The 26,440-nt window shown below is 36.5% G+C and overlaps 1 protein-coding gene across 5 annotated transcripts in view; it reads left to right on the forward strand.

Annotated features, from left to right (window-relative positions):
* The window catches only part of SMAP1 (small ArfGAP 1), a 149,773-nt gene that overhangs the window by 85,340 nt on the left and 37,993 nt on the right, over nt 1-26,440 (forward strand). For 3 of the 5 annotated variants that reach the window (XM_019664004.1, XM_019664000.1, XM_019664001.1), the window contains one exon: nt 2,815-2,895. The exons of the other annotated variants lie outside the window; for them this stretch is intronic. In XM_019664004.1, coding sequence (XP_019519549.1) covers nt 2,815-2,895 — 81 coding nt within the window. The remainder of the gene's footprint in view (nt 1-2,814; nt 2,896-26,440) is intronic. 5 annotated transcript variants of the gene reach the window in all.

A 26,440-nucleotide genomic window follows, 5' to 3' on the forward strand; every position in this document is an offset into this window, starting at 1 on the left:
AGGAGCTACTATTTTATAATACCAAATAATACTGTATTTTGTTCTTGGCTGAGAAAATAGTTTAAAACAACTTAGGTCCTCACAGTACTTTTCGCTCTTTCAGCAGCTTTTGATTCTAAAGGTGGGAGTCATCTGCGGGTGCAACTGTGTGACCTTCGTTTAGAGCTCACGTTTTAAATGTTACTTCAAAGCCTGTGTCATAATATCACTGTTGGAATCAGAGTACATGACAGCCATATTTTGACAGCTGAAATTCTGGTGTTAAAGAGCATTGAGTCATGCTCTCCATCTATTCAGTATAGCTAACTGATTTATTTTTGGTGATTTCATATGTGCCCACCAATCATAGTGATTACTAAGACAAGCTTCTTCCCCACTCTCATGACAGTGGCTTCCCTGAGAAATGACAGCTCTGAAAAATTACAGAGCAATTCATCCCTACCATATGAGTGAGAATGTCCAATCACATTACTTTCCTCACCAAATTTGACTTAATAATATCTAGAAAACAATATATATAAAGAATTTTTGCACATCTCATTTATTCTTCACTTACGAAGTGGGGATAATATTACTTACCTTATAAAGTTGTTAGGATCAGATGAGTCAAAACAGTGTCTGGCACGTAGTGAGGGATCGGTTAATATTAGTTGCTTTTGTAAGGAAGAGCAGCAGTATCAACTAGCAGTGCTCCACTGGATGGCAGTGTGTAGTGAGACTTGTGAGTCTGGGCTCTGTTGTCCCATGACCCTACTACCATTGTGTGGCTTTGGGCCTGACTTCCTGAGGTTCTGTTTCTTCATTTGTAAAAGGACAATAATGACAGTTTTTTCCAGACAGTTATTGTAAAAATTAAATTAGAAAATAAGGTACCTATATCAGTGCCTGGCCCATAGGAACTTTCATTGTGCCTCTTACATTATAGCCCAGGAATGGCCAATATTATCTTTCCTGATTTACAAAGAGCACAAACTCCACTCTTGAAAGAGGTTGTGTCAAATACCATTTTAAACACACAGGTGCAATCACAGCCATTTGGCATTTTGACTAAGTTTTGTGTGTTTATTATTCTGCCTTTCCTAGATTTATCAGTTTGTATTTTCATGTTTGCTACCAGGAGACATGGTCAGATCAGTACTCAGTTGAAGTAGTCATCCAAACCTAAGTTTCTATGCATCTCTTTCCTCTAAATGCTTATGAATAATGCTGTTTGTTTAATCTTTATTTCATTTTCCCTTTTCTGGCATGTTTGTGGCCCATAAGTTTTTAATATTATATCCTATCTCATGCTTCTTGAAAATGCAAATTCTTGGCCGGCCGAGTGGCGCGATGGTTAAGAACTCGCTTGGGATGCCAGAGGGCCCCGGTTCGGATCCCACATATGAGGGCCAGTGACACTGCCCTCCACAGCTAAGATGCTGAACAACAGCTCAACCTGGAGCTGGGCTGCCATGAGTCGCTGGCGACGGCGTGGGCTGCACTCCCTGTGGCAGTGGGTTGCCATGGGCTACCGTGTGTAGCCAGCAGCCAGCGTGAGCGGCCAGCAGCCGCGGTGAGCGGCCGTCCAGAAGCCGGCGACTGATCTGCCTCGCCAGAGAAGAGCGCAATGATGGTGCCAACTTGGGCCAGTGAAGCAACATCCTCCACAACTAGATTGAAGAACAAAACGACAGCAACTTGTCTGTTCCCCTTCCCCCAATTCCCCAGCACTGTTCCCATCCCCCCAATTCCCCAATAAAAAAAAAAATGCAAATTCTTAATATTAACATACCATTATAGTTTACCTAGACTGTTGGATTACACTAACTAGTCAGTGGGCTCTGGTCCTTAAGCACTATATTTAACATTTTATTGTGAGAAAATTATTGTATTTGCCTTTTTAAAAAATCACAACACTGTGGAAATGGTTTTTGTTGGGTTTTTTTAAGATTTTTATTGGGGAATTGGGGCAGGGGAACAGACAAGTTGCTGTCCTTTTGTTCTTCAGTCAGTTGTGGAGGACGTCGCTTCACTGGCCCATGTTGGTATTATCATTGCGCTCTTCCCAGGTGAGGTAATCGGTCGCCGGCCATTGGTTGGCCGCTCACACTGGCTGCTGGTCACACACAGTAGCTTATGGCAGCCCACTGCAGTTCTACTGCAGCCTACGCCGTCGCCGGCAACTCACAGCAGCCCAGCTCCAGGTCAAGGTGTTGTTCATCTTAGCTGTAGAGGGCAGCGTCACTGGCCCTCATGCTCCCGGGATCCGAACCGAGGCCCTGCTGCTCAGAGCTGGTGTCCCAAGCCAACTCTTAACCAACGTGCCACTCAGCCGGCCCTGGAAATGGTTTTGTGATGTTCTGAAAACTTAAAGTGATTGTACCCTTTCCCCCTCATGTTTACATGTTATAATCTGTTTTTATCTTTGTGAAAGGAATCGTGTTCCATCAGTTTACTTTTTTTTTCTTATTCTATTTTCAACTTTATGGTTGCTATTAGGAAGCCTGACCTTATGTAAAGATACAATGAGGATTTATTGAATAGAGTTCTTATTTGTTTCAAACAAGCTCTGAAATATCAAAGAAGTTCTAAGTTGTCTTACCTCCATCTTAATTTTTTAAAGAAAAGATATTCTTTATTATATTAACATGTAACCTCAATGAGAATATGAATTTGCTGTGCTAACTTTTATATTTCAGTGTCACCAGATATTGTCATCACTCAATATTTGTACCTTTCTGAAATGATAACTCAAACTAATAAAATAAAAAAAATATTAAAAGCTCACATTTTTTTGAAAAGTAAACTTATCAAAAACTTTGGGCTATGTTTTAGAAAGAAAAGGAAAAAAAAAAGGAAGAGAAAAAGAGAGAAAAGGAACCAGAAAAGCCTATAAAACCTCTTACAACTGAAAAGGTAAAATTCCCCTTTTTAAAAATCTATGACGATTACCATCTTATTTATATTTGAATGACTTTTGGGATATTCACAATATGCAAAGAATCATTCTTTCAGCAAGTATTTTTTGAGTGAATACTGTGTGCTAAGCATGTCCTCTAGCTTGTTCTGTATGATTTGTAGTCAGTTACATATGTGTGGGTATAAATCATGTGAGTTCTCAAGGGCAAATATTTTATTAATGACATAATAAATGGTGTTTTTAACTTTCATACACAATCAGACTTAAGTGAAAGTTTAGAGAATGCAAAGATGGTATCTTAAGGGGCCTTCTGAAAAGACTCCATACTTAAGGTTAACATTTGAACTAGATTTTGAAGTGTATGTAGGGTAAGGTAGAATGCAGGAGTATATCATTTGGAGAGAACACCTTGAGGACAAGCATGGAAATTGAAAATAGACAAAGTACATATGTGTAGAAAAAGGAGTAGTGGAGTTTGAAGACAGATATATGTCTATATGTAGAAAGTAGTGAAAAATTAGACCAGAATAGTACATTGAGCTCAAATTGTAGACGATCTTAAAGTCCAGGTTGATTCTTTTTTGGAGGAAATGCTTTGGGAAACATTTCAAAGCTTCTAAAACAGATGATACACCTAATTCACAAGGGTTGTTTTGGAAGATTATTTTGGCAGTGGTCTGCAGGATAGATAGGATTAGGCAAACTAGAGGTAGAGAGAACATTAGATTTTTGTAAAGGGATTCATTAAATAACTATGGCTGCTAGGCTTTGAATGCATTTCATCATACAGCTATTTAAGAAACATGGTAAGGAAATTGTCAATGAAGGGAGCATCTTGATTTCGTTGTTCAAATTTTAAAAATTGACTTTATCAAGGCATAAATTACATATTACAAAGTGTATTTAAAGTGTGCAATGTGAGTATATACTGGTTATTTCTCTGTCATTTATTAGAGTAGTCTCTACCTTCAAAGGATTACAAACATACCTTCAGCAATTAAGATGTACTAAGTATCCCAGGACTCCCTTCATGTAGCAATTAAAACCACCCACCACCTGCCTTCCTAGCATTCTCCCTCCATTCTCCATACCAGTCAGACTTGTCCATTGTCACCTAAACATCCTTTCCATTTCACTGTTCACTAAATTGCTTTGCGAAGAATGTCCTTTCCTCTCCCACCTCTTACCTAAAGCTTACTCATTCCACGTTTTCCATGAAGACCCTCTAAACATCCCAAATAGTAGAGACACTTTTTTTCTTCCTCAAAATTCTGGTGACTGTTTTCTTTCAGCACTTAGGTTTTATTAAACCAAGTTCATACCTCATTTGTTATTCGTGTTCAACCTGTGGAGGTTCAGGACTCCTGGTGTTCATGGTGGGAACCTTGCTGAAGGAATTATCACATAGTGGGATAAACTTTAATTCCTATCAAAATTTTGTTGTCAAGATAGTAAGAGTGTATAAAAAGAAAAACACATTTAAAAGCATAACAGTGGGGAAACTGAAAGAAAAATAGCACAAATAAAGAAGCTTTACTTCACATATAGGCAATTTTCTTTATGTTCTGTCTGGGCTGATATTTTCAGGGGGTGTGTATAATGTACAGAGGAGAAATTAGTAATAATATCAGTGAAAATAATAGCAGTAGTAGCTAGAATAATACCATCATCATAAGTAATAGTTGCCTTTATTGACCATCTGCTATACACCAGGAACTGTGCTAGCTGTACAACTTATATGTACAGTTGTATACATACAGCTTATATGTAAACCAACCACCCATGTACAAGTATTCACCATCTAAATCAGAAATAGAACATGGCTAACACCCCTGAATCTGTTCCCCATTAACCCTTCCCAATAAAAAAATCACTTCCCTTCTCCCCAGACATAATCAGTCATTTCCTTGAATTTTAGAAGTAGTTTCACCTCTGCATGTCTTGTAAATTATGTGATTTGTTTTTCTTTATTTTTTGAACATATGAATGAAATAATACCACAAATATTCTTATGTGTTTTGCTTTTTTTAGTCAACGTTTTGTTTGTAAGGGTCAGCCATGTTGTATATAGCTATGGTTTATTCAGTTAATTGTTTTGTTGTATTCCATTTTACACACATGCACACACCTTGTTTTATTTATCCATTCATCAAAACTTAGTGCGGGACTGAACACTAGGAAAAATTAAAATCAGTCTAATTGCTTACAGAATAAAGTACAAGTGTGTAAGCCCTTCATAGTCTCGCTGTTACCTGTTTTCACTTTTTGTTTTAGTTCATCCCTTCCCAAATCTATACAATTTCCAGGGAAATTGAGGAGATATTGTATTCTGAACATGCCATTCTTATTTTTATCTCAATAACTGATTTGGTTCCATACCAACACCTCCCCTTTCTCCCCCCCTCCCGCCCCCCCAGTCTGTTTTTTTTAACCTAACCAGGTCTACAACTCCTTTTTAATCTTTATCATTGTATTCGGCTTTATTTCTTTTTACAGCCATTTTTCCTTATAAAAAACCGTAGAAAATACAAGAAAACGTATAAAGGAAAACCAGTTTTAAATCACCTGTCATCTTACTATCCAGACTCTCATCACTTTTAACATTTTTAGTTTTTATTTGCAATTCTTTTTTTCTATGTAGATTGTATTGTCTTTATGTTTTTCTTCCCTCATCCCTGACTTAATATTATATAATGAACATTTTTAGTATAGAGACTGCATTAATAAGATTTTGTATTTTCTAAATTTCTAGCTCATTTTAGGACATTTTCAAATATAGGTGGAAATGAAAACTTTTATAGGATTTTAAAAGGGTACTTTCTACCTCACATTCATTAGGATAACTACTACCAAAAAACCCCCAGAAAGTAGTAAGTGTTGGTGAAGATGTGGAGAAATTGGAACCCGTGTGCACTGTTGGTGGGTATGTAAAATGGTATAGCCACTGTGAAAAAGAGTGGGTGATTCTTTAAAAAATTAAACATATAATTACTGTATGGTCCAGTAATTTTACTTCTGGGTATATACCCAAAAGAATTGGAAGCAGGGACTCAAAAAGATACTTGTACACCCTTATTCATAGTAGCATCACTCACAATAGCCCCTAAATGGAAACAACCTAAATGTCCATCAGGGAATGAATGGATAACAAATTGTGGTATATATATACAATGGAATATTATTTAGCCTTATAAAGGTAGGAAATTCTGACATACGGTGCAACGTGGATGATCCTTGAGGACATTATATTAAGTGAAATAAGCTAGTTACAAAAGGACAAATACTGTATGATTCCACTTTTCTAGGTATCCGTATGAGGTAAATTCAGAGTCAGAGAGTGGAATGGTGATTTCCAGGGGCTGGAGGGAAGTGAATATGGGCAGTTATTGTTTAATGGGCACAGAGTTTCAGTGTTGCAAAAAGAAAAGAGTTCTGAAGATGGATGGCTGTATTAGTTAAACAGCATTGTGAATGTACTGAATGCTACTGAACTGTTAAGGAGGTAAATTTTATGTGTATTTTACTACAATTAAAAAGTTAGTAAATTATAAAAGGTACTTTGTAAGCATATGCAACTTTATAACTCAATTTTAATTAATTTTATAGTATACATTTTATTGTCATGTTTTTCTTTTGAGTACATGAAGTATGGCATTTTCATGAATTATAGAATTTATTTTAGCTATCTTTTAGTTGAAGTTCTGTTCATCTGAGTTACAACCTTGTTTTTGTAGCCATGCTCTTTCAAAAATTAGTTTTAAATGACATTTAAACTTTCAAAACAAAGTATTAATTTATTTTACCTGTAGTGGTAACGTATTGTACTGACCTGTGGCAGTGGGGGTGGGGGAGGGAGTCACAGGCACTGGACTAGAAAGTCACAGTACACTGGTTAGGACCGAGAAAAGCTCTGCTTGTCCAGCTGAGTCATGATCACCCACAATTAACAAGTGTTGCATCCTTACAAGTCAGAGCAATAATGAATCGAATGTAAAATAGGATTAAGTTGTACATATATATTTTCTTAACATTTTTTTGTTTAAATGAATACATCTAATGCTCTTAGATGCTTCTCACCACCATTTACACACTGTGATAATTAATTAATTAAATGTTAATGTATGTTTTCTTAACTACAAAAAAACTTCTAAATGTAAAAATTTGATATATCATTTTTACCTTTTCTTCCCTCTTTCCCCTCCAACCTCATTAAAAAAGAATTAACTGGTGGGAAAGGACTAACACATTGATGAGTCCTAAACTTGTAGCGCCTTGAATGTGTTAACATATGCTTTCTCCGGTAATTCTTGTTTTTAAAAAAAATTTTTTTTTAATTTTCTAAATGTATGAAAACTCCAAGAAAAGTTTTAAAACCTATTTTTTTTATTTTACTTGAAGATCATTTTCTTTACATTCTTTATCTCTTAATTCATCTATTGACTTAAAACAATAAAATCTGACCAGAAAGTAAAAAAGTGTGCAGTGATGAGAGGACAAGGTGTTTCTCCACTCACATGGGAAGCACCCATGTTCTGTTTTTAAAAAATATCCACCTGGGTATATATTAATAGTATAGGAATCCCTGCCCTTGGGGTTCTAGCTCTCCCTGTTTTGCCTGCCAAAAGATGGCTGTTCTAGATACACATCTCTATCTTTTAGAGTTGTCTCATGCCTGGGTTTTATGGCCTCCTGCTACGGGCCTGACCCCAATTATTATTACTGCATTTAGCATTATTAACTGTAGATCTGGAAAAGTAGATAGGGACTCTCTTTTCTGATAACAATGATAAGCAATCTTGACGTATTGCTCCAAAAGTACACAGAATGGTTTTTAGTGTAGATTACGAAAAAAGGCCTTATCACTTCATAGTTACTACCTATGTGAACATCCTTAGAATCTGATTGCAGTGAATATTAATAACCTTATAGGGAACACTATGCAGTCTTTGTGTTTTTCCCTCTGTGCCCAGTACTCTCCAGACTTTTCGTCATTTGAAGCTTTCCCTTTTTAGCTTCATAGGCTGCACAGCTTTGATCAAATGTTATTTGAGTGTTCAGGTGTGCATTGTATTTTACATCCTATTGATTCCATTCCCCCGAATTCAGTTCCCTGAGTATACAGTCTGACTTCTTAGTCCCCAGCCATACTCAGCCCTCTCTCTTTACTGTATTAATTAAGCAAGCATGCTGTGGGACTTAAGTGTGTGTTGCTGTTGTAGCTACTGTAATATTCTGTGTGATCTAAGTGTAAGGCTGATAAAAGTAACCTGAAGAGCAATTTGGTCTGACAATTTGATTGCTTTCAAGTACCGCATTTCCCCATGTATAAGACGCTCCCATATATAAGATGCACCATAATTTGGGGGCCCGAAATTTGAAAAAAAACTGTATTACATAAAGTTATTGAATTTAAGTTTTATTCATCATAAAATTCATACAACTCTTCATCACTGTCAAAACTCCTAACCATAGCCAGTCTCGGATTGTTTTCTCAGTTGGAGGAGGACCAAACTTACGTTCAGCAGCATGATTTCCATTCACTTTTGCAAACTGGATCACCTCTAACTTGAATTCAGCACTGTATGAAAATCTTTTCTGAGCCATTTCTGGGCAGAATGTGGCAAAACGTAACCTAATACACTGGTAACAAGTGCGAAACAATAAGTGCAAAGACAACAAGCGCGAAAAAGCGGGAAATGCAAGTTAAAAAAATCAACCACTGTGTAAGACGCACCCAGTTTTTAGACCCCAAATTTTTCAAAAAAGGGTGTGTCTTATACATGGGGAAATACGGTAGATTAAATGCTACCACCATTTTGCTTCCAAATGTATGTGTGTATGATATTTAGAGAGATACATTGAAAGGTTTCTAGGAGAAAATATTTGGATAACTGTAGCAACTAGCACGATGCCTGCAGTATACAAGGCATACTAAAGGGAAGGAATATAAAAATGAGGAAGACACATCCCCTCAAGAATCTTAAAATTCAGAAAGAGCAAGTGATTGAAAGATGATATGAAAAAATCTTAGCTAAAGGCTGATACAGCACAACAGGAAAGATACAGAGCATGGTGATTTAGAGAAGTGAGAGATAACATGTTGGGATCATTAGGAAAGTTTTCATGGAGGTAGTTACATTTGATACGAGCTTTGAAAGGAGGAGAGGTCAATAGGCAGAGGAAATAGCATGAAAAAAATGACTGAAATTGTAAGGCATATTACAATGAATAATCCAATTTAACTAGAGTATAGGACAATAATGGAGTATACAGCAATAAAGATAATGTTAAGAGAACCTGAAATTTCATGATAAACAGTAGATCGCTTCTGATTTAGAGTAGGGGAGTATATTGATTTGAGCAATGGTTTAGTAAGATGATATCCTGGCTGCAGAATGTAAGATGTATTAAAGGGAGAGAGGCTATAATCTGTAGTCTAAGTAAGAGATAACTGAGGCTTGATGTAGAATGCAAGCTATAAAAGCAGATTAGCCAGCATCTACTTCTCTTAGAGCAGCGGTTCTCAACCTGTGGGTCACAACCCCTTTGGGGGTCAAATGACCCTTTCACAGGGGTTGCCTAAGACCATTGGAAAACAAAAAGATATTTACATTACGATTCATAACAGTAGCAAAATTACAGTTATAGAGTAGCAACGAAAATCATTGTATGGTTGGGGGTCACCACAACATGAGGAACTGTATTAAGGGGTCGCGGCATTCGGAAGGTTGAGAACCGCTGTCTTAGAGGAATGAGTGAAAGACTTTTGTTTTAATGCATTTTACTTTGCTTTTTAACAAATAGCTTTGTCGAACTTCAAGGAGCTGTTATATCAAATTCATTCATTTATTCACTCAGCAAATATTTGTTAAGCAGTCACTGTATACGATACAGTAATAAAACAAATTTTTGTCTTCATATGACAATGTACAGAGGGTGCCAAAAAAATGTATACACATTTTTTTATTTAAAGATTTTATTGGGGAATTGGGGAAGGGGGACAGCCAAGTTGTTGTCCTTCAATCTTAGTTGTGGAGGGCGCAGCTAGTTCATCTTCATGTCCAGTTGCCATCTGACTGCCCATCGGCAGCTTGCAGCCGCTCTGCTCAAGGTGCCGTGTTCAATCTTAGTTGCGGGTGGGCATAGCCCACCATTCCCATGTGGAAGTCCAACCGGCAGCCTTGTTGCTTTCACCAGCTGAACCATCCTGCCACCTGTTGACAGCTCAGCGGCAGCTCAACTCAGGCGCAGCTCACTGGCCCATGTGGGAATCGAACCAGCAACCCTGTTGCTCAGAGTTCACGCTCTTAATCAACTGAGCCACTCAGCCGGTCCTATATACATTTTTAGAATGGAAAAAACTGTATTAAAATTGTAATACAATACAATGACGCTAGCATTCATTTGATTAACACCACCTTTTGAGCGAACGTCATACTACACATTGCTACTGTAATTCAATTCAACTTTGAAAAATGATACATAGATAACATCTCTTAAAATGTGTACATTTTTTTGCCCACCCCCCCCCCGCGGTATTTACAAATGTTTCAGATGCATAAGGTACTTCAGCAATACAAGATAGTAGTGTAATGTTGAGTAATTACCACTACCATTACTTTATATTAGCCAAAAGCCTTCAATGACATTGTTATTGCCAACTCTATATTTTATCTCCTGAAAGATATTTTAATTGAGCATTAGACTTTAAACTTTATAGCACTGATAAAGAGTTTAAAGACTTAGTGTACTTTTGTTTAATGATGAATATACATTTATTTTTCAAGGAATTTTAACAAATGTCTATTTCAGATATATTGGTGCTTTATGGACATTGCATTGAATCTAACAAATCCCCCCAAATCCATCTCTCCCTAATAAATAGATGACAGGACTCCATTCCCAGAAGCAGTAGTTCTTAAACCATATAAGAATCCTCTACCCCTAGTTATTTTGATTTAGCAAATCCGAGCTGGACCCCCAAACATTGTGTGTTTAACACACAGACTTTTTTTTTTAAAGATTTTTATTGGGGAATTGGGGGAAGAGGAACAGACAAGTTGCTGTCCTTTTGTTCTTCAATCTAGTTGTGGAGGACGTTGCTTCACTGGCCCAAGTTGGCACCATCATTGTACTCTTCCCAGGCGAGGCAGATCAGTTGCCGGCTTCTGGACTGCCGCTCATGGCGGCTGCTGGCCACACACGGTAGCCCATGGCAACCCACTGCAGCAGTGGCTGCAGCCTACGCTGTCGCCAGCGATTCACGGCAGCCCAGCTCCAGGTTGAGCTGTTGTTCAGCATCTTAGCTGTAGAGGGCAGTGTCACTGGCCCTCATATGTGGGATCCGAACCGGGGTCCTCTGGCGTCCCAAGCCAGCTCTTAACCAATGTGCCTCTCGACCGGCCCAACACACAGACTCTTAATGGAGATGAAATGCTGCAGGAATATATTCTTCCACCATTTTTTCTACTTTTTAACCGCTCACTAATCCTGTTGAAGCCAAAATTCTATGATTCTGCTGAGTAGATGTCCCTATCTTTCTTACTGCACCTTTGCAGTAAGAAAGGGCCTTATTTCTGTAGCATTGTAAACAATATATAGTGATGGAAAGAGAACTGACTCTGGGTGGTGAGCACACAATGTGATATAGATGATGTATTATAGAAATGTACACTTGAAACCTATGTAACTTTGCTAACGATTGTCACTCCAATAAATTTAATTTAAAAAAGTGTCTGCTACTGAATGCTACAAGGAAAAGCAATCCTTCCTTTATAATTGACTTGAAAACATCTGGGGAAAGATCTCCTTGGTTTCTTCTAATCTTCTGATCTCTAGGAGGTATAAAGTGGGATGTATAATCATGGTTCCTTGCAGTGATACAGAGTGTTGGACGTCCCCACTTTTCTGCAAGCTCTTTATCCATGCTTTCAGAAAACTGGGACTTTTTCTCTTCAGCTACAGATCTGGATTAAAATCTCCATGTCCATTGAAAAGGTTCTTTTAAATGCCAACTGGTCTAGGTACTTGACTTATTGAGAGTGTTCTTATCTTCTTTTTTAGTTCTTTTTTATTGTTATCCACTTTGTAACTGTTGTATTTCTAAGTACTCAAACATGTTCACAAAGTTTAAATCCTCTTTGGCTCCATCTCTTTTTTTATTGTAAAGAGAGGTCAGAAAACGAACTTAATATTTATTTTCCATTGCCTGGCTGCTTTGAGTTCCCTGAAAATCAAGTAGAAGCCAATAAGATCTGTAAGGCTGTAAAAGGTTACTCTTTCAGCCCATTTCAGAAGACCCAAGGATGTTAAGAATTGTCTTTCAAACAAAAGTGTTTGTAATTGCATTATAAAATCTATTTGAAAAAGAGTTCATTGTCACGGTAAGACTGTTATAATATTTATATAAATTTGCCTTTATTACAAGATCATAAATCTTTGGGGTTTGGTTCTCAAAATATATTGTATTTCTAAATGTAAAGTTAGTCCAGATACTTAAAATTTCATTTCTTAAAACTTGAATGGAGAATGTCAAATGGACACATACTTATTACTCCGCATCAGCTCATGTCCAGTCTTGTTTCAGCTATTCCTTTACTCTCTTTCCCCATATTATTTTTAAACGTACCCCAGAAATTATTTCAGCTATAAATATTTTATTATATATCTCTAAAAGATAAGGTCTCCTAAAAAAATCAGCAAAATGCCACTATCATATATACTAAAAAAAGACGGCCATTCCTTATTCCTCATCAACTATTCTATAAAGTGTTCAAGTTCCCAGTTACCTCATACAAGTCATACATTTTTTTTTCCTCCCAGTTTGTTAGTTTGCATCAAAATGCAAATCAGGCTGGTATGTCTTTTAAGCTTTTTTTTTTTTTAAGCTGAGCCAGTGGCTGCTCAGCTCAGGCCGGGAATCAAACCGCTATTGCTCAGAGCTCGCACTCTTAAGCAAGCTCTTAAACAACTGAGCTACTGGGCCGGCCCTCTTTTAAGCTTTTTAACCTAGCAATTCCTTCTTGACATCTTTTTCTTCCTTGTAATTTACTTGTGAGGAAAAAAAAATGAATTTTACAATATGAATATTGCTGATTTGCATGTCCATAGCTCTTTTGTCCTTTTTATTTCCTATAAATAGGTTGTTGATTGGATCCCCATTTGACTTTTTTTTTTAAGCTAGACTGTCATAGTATTACTATTTTAACATCAGGAGACACATAATGTCTGGTGATTTCTCTTCTTGACATGTTAGCCCATTTACCCCAGTATCTTTTCCAGCAGTTCAGTAGGGGCTGCAAAATGGTGATATCCTAGTTCTGTTATTTATTTTTCATTTATAATTGAAATATTTGTACTAGCTTTGGTTACCTGGTAGTATAATTCATATATGAGAGGTAGCTTGATACTTAATTCACCAGTTTTCAAAATAATTAATTGATTCATTAGCATTTTCCAGTTGTGTCCAATTAGGGTTTGTTTTTGTTTTTTTTGTCTTATAATGTATTCATGAATTTAAACACATATGATGTATTTCTGTCTATTGCAGTTATTATTGTTTGATGGGAAGACTCATCAGGTTAGCTCCTGCATCTTTTTGTGATGCAACTACAGTAGTATGATAATTTCCTTGGTAATTGGTATGATAATTGTTTTAAGCTCATCTTCTACATTGCCTGACCCACACCTGTCATCAGCTATTTTACTAGGGACCCCGGGTTCCTTTTAGTGGAAAAGGGTATTTCATTAACCCATTATAGGTCCTAGGGGTGTTCATTGTCAGTCCATGTGTAATATACAGTTTCTCAAATTTAAATTGTTTACTCTTTGTACCTGTCATTTTATAGAAAAAAGTAGTTGTGACTAGTGATAGTAAATCAAGATATACTGTGGGCTTGAATTTAGAACTCCATAATTTACTGTTTTCTTAGTTGAAAAAATGTGTCACTAAATTGTATAGACAACAGTGACCTTGTTAGATTTGAGACCTGATGCTCAAGAATCACAGGCAGCAGGTTTTATTTCCATTCTCATTTCTCCATTATTTTCACTTTCTCCCCTTTTTAAATCCTATTTTTAAATATACTAATACATTAAATATTGATAGGGTATGCTCAGATCTTGTTTATAATGAATGCCTATTGCTGTGATTTTCATATTATGCTGTTTTGCCACATACAAATGTATTTGCAAGTAAAATGGAAAAGAGGAAGGTTATGATAGAGATTTCTTATAGGAATTGGTATCTAGGAGATACTCTTGCTTTTGGGTAGGATATTGAGGTGGAGAGGTTTTTTTTCACCTGACCTGCTTTCTCCCGCCTTCTCTTTCTTCCTTGCTGGCTCCCTAACCCTCTTTGTTTCAGAGAAAGAGGAAGAGTTGGGCTGAAGGACACTAGTCTGTGGTAGTGGAAGACTGTCCCCATAGAATGGTGGCATTCCTCAAACTAGTTTGGAATATTTACTACAAATATATAATTATGGTAGACTTTCTATTTCCAGTTTGTGGAAAAACCATTCTAATAACATTTTACAGTTATAAATTTTTCTACCATGTTACTTTTAAATAACAGCTTTATTGAAATATAACTCATATTCTAATATTTACCCATTAACATGTACAACTCAGTGGTTTTTAGTATATTATTAGAGTTGCACAACCATCACCACTGTCCAATTTTAGGACACTTTCATCACCCCTAAAAGAAACCCAATATTAATAGCAGTCACTATTCATGGCAACCACTAATCTTTCTGTGTCTATGGATTTGTCTATTATGGACATTTCATATAAATGGCATCTTATAAACGTGGTATTTTGTGACTGGTTTCTTTCATTTAGCATAATGTTTTCAAGATTCATCCATGTCAGAGCATATGACAGTACCTTATTCTTGCAATATATTTTTTGTTGTTGCAATTATGGTGCAAAAAAATGGTCATTCTCGCATCAACAAATTATGAGCTGTCAGAGTTTTTAAAAGTATCATGTTTTAATGATTCAAGAGTAAGACGAACAAGAAGTAGCCATTTATTAGAGGAGAGATTTGAAATCTGAAATCAGTGTTTATAAGACAGGTAATTTCTATGTTGATGCATGTTTCATTCAAAGAGTATTTCCTATTTCAGGTTTATATACTATCAAAAGCAGAAACCTGTGGAATTAAAATTTTGGTTTTCTGTTTCAGTTCTTATTGAAAATTTTAATGGAGTTCTTCATTCTCTCTTTATCCTGCCTTCTCTACAGTAAGCGAGCTTAAGATGACTTGAAAATATAAAGAAAAAAGGGTTGCTTAGACCCACATGATAAATGGTGAGAACTGTTTATCCTGATAAACTGAGGGTTAAATTGACGGCTAAAGGGAGTATCCTTGATACAGTTTATTGGAACAGAATATGTCGAAGCCACATCAGAACAATATTAATATTTTTAAGATTTTGAAATAGGGTGTCACATATATTGTTACGTAAATCTAAATTCTGCTAATAAGAGAAGAATATCCTGCTGAGTTGGCAGTAACGTGCCTCTACTTAAGATCATTTTGGACAGACGTGTCTTAGCCCCTGATTTCAAGCAGTGGACTGGATTCAGGATCCCCTATTACTCTGTATTTCTCTCCCATAGCGCTGTGTAGAACAGTGACTTCAGTTTCACTCTCAGCTTTGCTTTTTCTGTTTGATTTCTGTTCTCGGAAGATGTTTACCTTATTCTGAGCCTGACTAATCTTATGAGTTTCCTCATTTAATATTTTGTCATGTGTTTGAAGCTGAAAGGATATGATTAAGGATGAGATTCCGGAGTCATGTCGGCTACAGAATGTAACAAGTGAAAACAAACCTAATTTAAAGTGTATCTTCCTTTGGTTAAATAAACTCGATCTAAGATATACTACCAAATAGAAATTTACCAAATACAAGCAATATTTATGGGATAGAGTTATTGTTTATTGGTTTTCGTGTCACTTTTCTATACAGTAAAATGTAAGGAAACAGTCATAATTGATGTTATGAGCTTTGTAAAGAGAAAGGGAGAAGAAAACTGATGATGATGGGTGTGTCTTTGTACAGAGACTAGAGAAACATGGTGAAAATCTTGTATATTATTCAAGGTAATTTTGAGCCAGTATAGAATTTTTATCTAGGACAATCTAGCAGATTTTTTTTGTTATTTTATATACTTAATTATACAGAGTGAGTTAAGCTACTTCCTTATAAATAGGCATTATTTAGAAGCCAGCTTTTCACCACTATGGGAGAATCCTTAAATAAGCATTTAAATCTCCAGACACTCCTTCTTTAAATAGGTTAAACTGTCACACATAAGTGAGCTAATCAATACAACCACTAACTCTGGTTCAAGGGAATAATCAATAGCTGCTGGATTTAGTTCTTATAGAGTCTATAGTTTTACTTCTCCGTCCTTTTTGTCAGTAAAGCTAATGTTACAAAATGTCACTCTAGGTGGCACTTGAAATTGCTGTTGAGCTTCTCCCCCCCCTCCTTTTTCAAGATGTCCTATTTTTTAACGAGAAAATTAAGAGAATTAAAAGAAAATTTTTTTATAATGAGTGTACATGTATCTAAAAGTGACATTTTGTAACTTTATAGAGATTTTATTTTACAAGTTAAATTAGTTTTTATTTCTTAACCTTTTAGTTGAAGTATAACATATAGATCTTAAGTTTATATCTCAGTGAATTTTTACAAATTTCTACACTTGTATAACCAATGCACAGATCACTATTCAAAACATTGCTAATACCTCACTCTCTTGATCCTTCTATTTAGCACACTCCCAGAGTTCATCACTATTCAGATTTCTGTCAATGTAGATACATTTTGTGTGCTTTTAGTTTTATGTAAATGAAATCATACAGCACATACTGTGTCTGGTTTCTTTTGCTTATCGTTGTGTCTGTGAGATTCATCCGTGTCATTGTGTCTTCTGTTCTTATTATTAAGTATTCTGCTGTCTACATGTGCCATACTTAATTTTTCCTTCTATACAAGTAGGTTTTGGTTTAGGACTTCAATGAATAAAGCCTCTGTGAACATTCTTGTACATGCCTTTTGGGAAATATATACCCGTAGCTTATCGGGTATATACCTAAAAGTAGAAATGGTGGGTCATAGGGTATGTACAAGGTGTGATCACATAATACAGTGAATGTTTAAATAAAAAATATTGATTACAGTAAGACACATTGCCATTAATCCCCCTCAAAATACTCTCCCTCGCTTTGAACACACTTACACCTTCATTCTTGCCACTTTCTGAAGCTCTGGAAGTCCTCTTCCATGAGTATCTTTACTTCATCCTCCATCATCATGACAACACTCCATGTCACACATTGCTTCTGGTAAACGGCACTTTCTGTCAAATAAAAACATTACAATGTGCTCTTATCCACCTTATTCACCGGATCTGGCACTGTGTGATTTCTGTCTCTTCCCCGAAGTCAAAATGACCATGAAAGGTAAACATTTTGAATCGTTCCAGGACATCGAGGCAGCCATGACAGCTCAACTAAAGACACTCACAAAAGAGGACTTCCAGAACTGCTTCAGAAAGTGGCAAGGATGATGGGATAAGTGTGTTTGAAGTGAGGGAGAGTATTTTGGGAGGGATTAATAGCAATGTGTCTTTTACTGTAATACTTTTTTTTTTAAATTTAAACATTCACTATATTTTTTTATTATACCTCATATATGTCCAGCTTTTTAGTCTTTTTGCCAGAGTTTTCTAAAGTGATTGTACGAATTCATATTCTCTTTAGTATTGGCTAATAATTGCAATTGCTTTGCACTTTTCACAATAACTTGGTATTGTCATGTAAAAAAAGAATCTGGTGGGTATAGAAACTAGTATTTTTATTAGTTTTAGCTAATTAAGTACACAGAATGTCCTGGCAGTTGAGAGGTTGTCTTTAAATGAGTAGATAATTTAAATAGCTTGAAACAATTGTGACTACTACATGTAAGTTCTTTCAGCCAAGATGGTTTGCTCTCTTCTTTCTGTTTTACCGTGTTTGAAAAAGAAAGAATTGAGTAGCTACAGTAAGAATTATTGTCCTATAGAAAGCAATAACAAGATGATAGTAACCTTATTTTGTGAGTTAAATAACTATACTAAAATGCCCTCAACACTAAAAAAAAGGAACCAGCCGAAGCTTTAATAGCTTTTTAATACTTGTCCATTATTAAAGTGACTGTGATGATAAAGAGTGTATAAGTTGTGGCAGAAAACCATATTTCAAGTTCTATTACAGGCTTGTGGTAAATTGCAAACATTTTTTTCCTTCATGGAATTTCTAAAATGTTTTTGCAATCATTTAAAGCTTTATTGCAAGTGAGGCAATAAAAAGGGAAGAAATCCAATTACTTTATGTGCAAAGCTTTCATTTCCTATTTAATGAAAGAAAGGAAGACTTTTGTTCAGTAAGCATGCAAGCTTTACAGCCTCTCACAGTAAATTAGAAATTTCCTTAAATAGAAAATAAGAAAAATATTTCCTCAATAAATATGATGAAAGGTAGTTTTACTAAGTTAAAGCCTGTGCTCACGAATGTTGCAGCCAAGGTGGAAGGATCAACATTAGATCTGATGGGTCATTGAAGGCAATACAAATAGTGTTTACTTGGTGCTGACATATGCTAGGCATTGTTCTAAGCCCTTTATGTATATCATTTCATCGTCTTCTCATCAACAACATGAGGTTGCTACTGTTATCCTCATTTACGGATGAGAACCTGAGAGACACAGGTTTGATCATTTATTCCTGGTCACACAGCTATTGAATGGCCAAGCCAAGATCGGAATCAGAACGCTTTGCCTTCAGAATGGATGCTCTTAACCAATATGCTCTGTGGCCTCTCAGGGTATTTCTGTCACAGCCAAAAACGGAGACAGAAAGACTGGAGAAAGGTCAGGGGATTAACAAGTTTCTTCTAAGTGCTACACATTGTGCTAAGCATTGTATGTGTGCTAATTAATTCTTATAGTAACCTAGATAGTTTTAATATAATTGTCAGACAAAGGAAAAACATAAGATTCAGAGAGTGATATTTACTCAGGGTTACACATCTGCTAGAGCAGATCTTTTTAAAAAGGAGGCCACCGATAGGGAGTTCATTATTTTTTTATGAATGTCTGCTATGGATTAATTTAAATAACTGCTAATACCCATTGGGAAGCGGAAAGCTGTTTATATCTTTGGAACAAGTTTCTAATATGAATGTTTCTGGAGTGATTTAACATACCATTTATGCTAAATAATGTAAACGTGTAGTAAAAAGAATATGGACTCTGGGGCCAGAAAGATCTCAGTGTTTATGATTAAAGTTTAATTTTAAAATGGTAATTCAAGGTCAGTTTATAAGCATATTTAGAAGGGTCGCTTCATCTGCCTAACCCTGAAGATACACCCAAAGTATTCAACAAATGTATAACAAGTGCCTGATATGTGACAGGCTCTTGGGAGACAGCAGTAAACAAATCAGACCAAAATCCCTGACCTTAATTTAGAGTTTACAGTCTCATCAATTGGATTTAGTTGTGGTTTGCTCTTGGGAAACTATGATTTTCTTGATAACTGTCTCTTTGCTCTCCTCCTGGCAACCTGATAGGTTAGGAGCTGGGCTACCTGATACAGTTCATTTCCAAGAGCCTCCAAGAACAAATGTGTTTGGGCCCCTTCTGCAGTAGCATTCCCCAGGACCTTTGAACTACTTGCCCTGTCTAAGATTCTTTTCCCCATTTCTCATGAGTGCCTTCTTGTCATTCAGATTTTAATATAAACAGCTCCTTAGAGGCCTACCCTGAACACCGAATACAAAGTGGCCCCAGTTATTCTTGATTACAGCCTCCTATTTTAATTTACCCCATGGCACCTACACTACTGGATATTTGTGATTATTTCTCTTATTGTCTGTTTCCCCCCTCTCTACCTCCTCCAAATGCACCTCCCCCAAATGCCAACTGTATAGTATCAGTGCCTAGAACAGTGCTGGGCTTGTAGAGGCTTAATTATTGAATAAAAGACTGTCAATGGAGTAAGCAGTCTTTGTGCAAAAAGATTATTGGCAAAAATAATCCTTTTTATAATTGTGCTGCTGGAAAGTTGAACATGAAGACTGACACAATTTATGAGAGTAAAGGGAACTGAAGGGTAATTGCTACTTAATACCAGGAAAAAAGTTTAGTTTTTGGCTGTTTACAGGAAAAAAGTTTAGTTTTTGGCTGTTTACTTTGCCTGTAATGCAAACAGCTCACTATCAGATCGCTATATAGAGTGAGTGTTGAATGAACAGAGGCCACAGGTGTTAAACAACCCTTAGGTGGTTTAAAACAAGTAACAAGCAACTAAGCCTGCAATGGGATGTATATATAGCTTCGCATTTCGGGTATTTTTTCCACTCCAGCTGGTACTTGTAATAACCTACCTTAGGAAGTTTTTTCAAAAATAAGGACAAGAGATAACACCACCTTTATAATACTGGAAAGGATTTAGCCAAAATATAAAAGATATTTTTAAAAGGTAATATCTGTTGGTATTATAGCAAAAAAGTCCTGGTGGCTGAATTATTAATAAATCTTTGCAGTTCTAAGAGGACTAGTTAATACAGTACTGATAGCTAAACTAATTTATGCCTTTTAAATGATTTGTCTTAGAATGTCTATATGGGCTTTGTCATTTAGAAAGGAATTTCCTGCACTCAAGATTCTGGTGCAGTAGCTGATAGACTGTGTGGAAATGTACACACTAGCCCTTGATGAGGCCCCATGCCCACAGGCATTTCCATAGAGGGGCGATATTTAGGGCCTACATTAGACGTCTTTTAGAGGTGGTAAAGATGTAAGCAATCTAGTCCCACCCCCTTGTTCTTCAGATGAAGAAAAGGGAGCTGAGTGTGATTATATAGTCTGGAAGTGATATCAGGATGCAAATGCCCACAGCTCCTGACTTGAATCTCTGCCAGTGATAACTTGTTTTTAATAGTTGTCTTCCATCGGAAACAGTGCACCTGGAACAAGCAGTGAGTATGCATATCCAATGATGGATGCATCATCTTTATCAGTTGACCATTTGTGCTTACCCAAACCCTGCAGGAAATGCTTTGCAGCTTTCATTTTTGTCTCTGACTATGGAGCCTGAACAGTAATTTTCCATACACAGTAATCTGTTCATTGGTTGCTGGTAAAATATCTGATAACGTATACAATGTGTTCAGTTGTCTTGAAAGTTTTTTCTCACATGTCTCCCTATCGAGCATCACAAAGCCGAAGGCCCGTATTTCTCTGGCAGAACCACAAGATAAGACCTTGAAGTTATCTACCTTTGCCTAGTTTAGAAAGAAGATAAAGCTGGAAGTAAAGTGCTGAAAAAGAGTACTGTGTTATTCTGAAGTAGCCACAACAAAGGGCCAAAAAGAGAGACTTTCCATTCTTCCAGAGAAAAGGAGACCAGACCAGGTTGGGTTGGAAACTAGTGGAGAAGTGGGGGGAGGAAGGAGAGAGTAATAAATAGTAGTGGTATTTGCAGTAAGGGCAGCAGTTGGTAGTAATGTGGTAGCAATACAGACCTTTAACTCAAAGAGCACAGTCTCCAAATCCTTATATATCAGCGTGACTCTTACATTATTGTTAACTAAACATGGATTTACTGCATGTGAACTCCATAAATGGAAGATGTTATTGTGGTTTGTGTTATGGGTTTATTATCAAATTACTAGAATCCTTATGAATTTAGACATGCTAAGTATCAAATAATGTTATCTCACTAGTAACTATAAAATAACATTCTGAAATAAAGTAGCTATAAAATATTAGTTCTGTTCTTTACTAACAGTGATTTTATTTTATTATTAGATATTTTACTTTATTAAAACCAAGAAATTTAAATAGAGAAAACATCCTTGTGTTTGAGACTTAAGTTTCTGACACTGTGAACTTTTGTTTGCACTATAGACTTAATGATCATCTTAAAGCAAACATTGAAAGGATGAAATTCTCTACTAGGTTTCTTGTGATCCAGTAATCAGTTGCTAATGATTTCTAGAGAGTTCCCAACTTGACTATAAAGGAAATTTTGAAACAATGTAAGGTGTCTGATAAAAATAGGCTGACGTTATATAGCACCACTCAAATTGTTTGTTAATGCTGTGTTTTTGGTCATAGTACTTGATCATTTAATGATACATAAAGCCATCAGCTCTTGAGATCATAAGGAGAAAGAAGGAAGAATTATAGTAATATTAAAATCTCAAATGTTTATAGGATTTTTATTTTTACAGTTTACAAAGAACTGTTGTAATATATATCTCATTTTGCCTTCACTTATTCATTCTCTAATGTTCTTCCTTTCTTTATGTAGTTCTGAGTTTCTGACCTGTGTCATTTTCCTTCTCTCTGAAGAACTTTTAACATTTTTTGCAAGGCAAATCTACTGGCAACAGATTCCCTCAATTTTTGTTTGTCTGCTTACATCTTTCCTTTTCCTTTGCTTTTGAAGGATAATTTCACAGGATACAGAATTCTAGGTTTGTGGGGGGGTTTTCTTTCAACGCTAACTATTTGAAGTGCTTGCATGGTTTCTAAGGAGACGTTAAATGTAATTCTTATCTTTGTTCCTCCATAGGTATTTTTTTCCCCCTCTACCTTTTCTCAGGATTTTTTTTCTTTATCTTTGATTTTCTGTAGTTTAAAAATGAAGTGCCTAGGTGTAGGGTTCTTTTGTTTTTTGTTTTTTTAGCATTTAGCCTGCTTGGTATTCTCTGAGCTCCTTGGGCCTGTGATTATTGTCCGACATTAATCTGGGGAAATTCTCAGTCATTATAGCCTCAAATAGTCATCTGTTTTTTGCCTTTCTTCTCCTTCTGGTATTCCCCGTATGTGTATGTTACACCTTTTATGTTTGTCCCACTTAGATATTCTGTTTCTTCTTTTTCTTTTCTTTTTTTCCATAGTCTCTCTTCGCTTTGTTTTTCCATTTTAGAAATTTCTGTTGACCTATCCTTAAGTTCAGAGATTCTTTCCTCAGCCATGTCCAGTATATAATGAGCCCATCAAAGGCATTCTTCATTTCTGTTACAGTGTTTTTGACCTGTAGCATTTTTTAAATTCTTTCTTGGAATTTCCATTTCTCTGCTTACATTAACCATCTGTTCTTGCATGTGGTCTACTTTTTCCATTAGAGCCCTTAGCATATTAATCATAATTGTTTTAAGTTCAGTCTGATAATTCTAACATCCCTGTTATATCTCAGCCTTGTTTTGATACTTGATCTGCCTTTCCAAACTGTGTTTTTGCCTTTTAGTATACTTTGTAATTTTTTGTTGAAAGCTGAACATAATGTACTAGGTGAAAGGAACTCTGGTAAATAGACTTTTAGTAATGTGGTGGTGAGGTGTGGGAGGAGGGGAGGCTTCCATAGTTGTATGATTAGATCTTTTTTTTTTTAGCTGAGCCATCTGTTGGCAGCTCAACTCAGGCCGGGAATCAAACTGGCGACCCTGTTGCTCAGAGCTCACACTCTTGAGCGAGCTCTTAACCAGCTGAGCCACTCGGCCGCCCCTTAGATCTCAGTCTTTTAGTGAGCCTGTATCCCTGGGCTATGAACTTCACATATACCTCTGTTTTTTTCCCCAACCATAGGTGGGACAGGATGGCTGGACGGGGGCTGAAGTTGGGTATTTACCTCCTCCCACGTAGTCTAGGCCCTGTGAAAACTCCAAAAGGTTAGGCTCTAGTGAAGTAGTTTCTCTTGAAGGCAGGCTTTGTTGAGAATACAATGCTCTGGCGTGTTTCAGAATGGTTATTTTTCCCTTCCCCATGCCAAAGCCAGAGGGGGTTTTTCTCTCCTTTTCACGAAGAGAACCTTGGTTGTTGTGCTTTTGGAGGTAAGACACAAAAATGTGACTGCCCCATATGACTGGGGTCCCCTGGAGTTTTTGACTCAGGCTTGTGCACAGAGCAGTTTGTCAATTATAGTTCAGATTTCCTACCCTGGTGCTGGATGTCTGCTCCACTAAATTTTAATTCTCTGTGTTCTCCTGTCTGTATCCAATTTGGGGGGTCATGGTTTGTCCGTGACCTCACTCATCTAATGTATCTAAAGAGAATTGTTGATTTTTCAGTTTGTTCAACTTTGTATTTGTTTAGATGGACTGGTAACATTCAGGCTGCTTTACATGCCAGAACAGAAACTGGAAACCTGTTGTACTTCATTATTATTTTAGCAGCCTTAGGTCAATATGACAGGTATTATTCTTATTTTACTAATCAAAAACTGAGGCTCAGAGACAGGGCCAGCTACATAATTTGCAGGACCAGACCAAAATGAAAATTAGAGGCCCCTTGATCAAAAAACCAGAAGTACCTCTAAAGGTACTAAAATATGTAGCTTTTTCCTTTCTTCTGAAGTCTTTCCATTTATCATGGTGTCTTTTACTTGCTATTTACTGTTCTAAGTAAAGAAAAACATTTAGTTTATATTAACATGAATTTTATCATTCATTTTTATATTGTACAATGCAAGTTTTAATTGCAAATATAAGAGCATTTAACTCATGTAGAATCGTTAAAATTATGCAATTTGTATTTCTTTCCTTGTACTTGGATATGTATTTTGTTTTTACTGGAATAGTGAGAACAGTGCACAAAACTAAATCCACCATTTTTATTTCACTTCTTGATATGCACATATTTAATCAATACTCTCTACCTATGGTTGATGAGTAAAGAAGGACTGAAAGAAATTTCTTAGAATACCGTTGCCACTGCCTTTTGCTTTCAAAGCAAATTCTGGTTAGAACAGAAAGCATGGCCTTTTAGGGCTGTCAGCACCCTGCTTTACTTACTGTGCTGTAGACCTAACAGTCCTGCCTTATGGTCCCCACATCTGGAATTCTGTGAGCCTGGTATATTGTGAGCACTGGATGCAAGTGGGCCGTGAGGAATGTTGGGGGACACACATGTTGCACATATCTCCTGTGCTTAAGCTTATGTTCTTTTGTCTCATTGGATTTACAAAATCACATTTGAAGATAAAATTAAGAATTTCAAGATGCGATAGCAGAGAATTAAACCTCTCCTGAGGCTTTTTTGGCACAGCACAGGTTACATGCCCATGAAGACCACCCTGCTCAAGATCTTAGGTGACTTGTTCAAAGTCATGCCTGAGAAGTGTCCAAGCTGGTTAGTTTAAAACTTCAATATTTGGCTAATTTTTTTCTTTCTTTCGTAGTTTTGCTAATAACTAAATGATAATTATTAAAACAAAAAAGACCTACTCTCTTCCTTTTCTGCAAACCTCCAGACTATTGTGTAAAACAAGAGTAACTGATAAAATGAATATTAAGGTCATAGATATAAATATTACCCACTCCTATTGGATTTACTGACTTTTTTTCAGTCTTTCTGATTCACTACTGAGACGCTGACTGGGCTTTTGCATGTAGTACACAAAACTTCCAGAACTTTGGAAGATCATTCTTCCATCAAGGAGCTTACCCATTGGGAAAGGAACCCCTCTACAGCTAAGCCCGGTGGTACTGTGGCCGATTCCTGTTCTCAGGGCTGCGGCTCTAAGTATGATTGAGATGAGTATTTCAAAAGATACTTTTAAGAGTGAAAGCAGATGCCATTAACAATTAAGTTGGAATACAGGCATTGACTAAAGTTATCCTGAGCAAACCAGGACACATGGTCACCCATCTCATAATACATCACTCAGATACATGCTGAACTTAAGCGTGCCATTCCTGTGAGTGTCCAGAGAACTTTTTTATTTTTTTTAACTCCATCATTGCACTGATCTACAGTGAACCGAAATTATATTTGCTTGACTAGAATATAAGCTCCTTAAGATTAGGAACCATGTCTCATTCATCTTTGTATCCCTAGTATTTCCAGGACCGGCACATAACTATAAGTGGTACCACCACAGCCACCATCAGCTACCCATTTACGAAGCACCTATTATGTGCCAGCCCAGTGAAAGGGACTCTATATATTATTTTACTTAATGACAAAAATCCTGCAGTAAGTATTATTTTAAGGGAACTTATCAATGTCGACATTCTGTGTTTGTGTTGAATAATGAAAAACTTTGGAGACACAATATATAAAGCAGTACATACATAGGTCATTCTTTGAGAAACTGTACAAGCTAAGATGGGAACCTGAAGATTAGATATAGGCAAATGTCCAGAATTTTTAGAAGGAAAATGTAAATGGATTATGAATGCTGTATCATTGGGCTTGACATGAATTCTGTGCAAAATTCAAATGGGATTTTTTTTTTTAATGACTTCTTTTTTCAAAGTGTTAACAGCACTCACTAGTTACTTTCATGGATCCCCTAAGAACAGTTCCTGTCAGACTAAGTTTACTGGTCAGGATTCTTAGATATGCTTCTGGTAAGATGTAGACAGGTGAGCTGGATGGCCAGATTGTAGGTGGATTGTGAGCTGGCTGGACAGCTTAACCCTGAGAAGCCCAGTCAGTAGAAATGATGTCAGTGTCAGGGGAGCTTGCTGCATTC

This window comes from Hipposideros armiger, unplaced genomic scaffold (assembly GCF_001890085.2).
Source record: "Hipposideros armiger isolate ML-2016 unplaced genomic scaffold, ASM189008v1 scaffold_413, whole genome shotgun sequence".
NCBI classification, from domain to species: domain Eukaryota; kingdom Metazoa; phylum Chordata; class Mammalia; order Chiroptera; family Hipposideridae; genus Hipposideros; species Hipposideros armiger.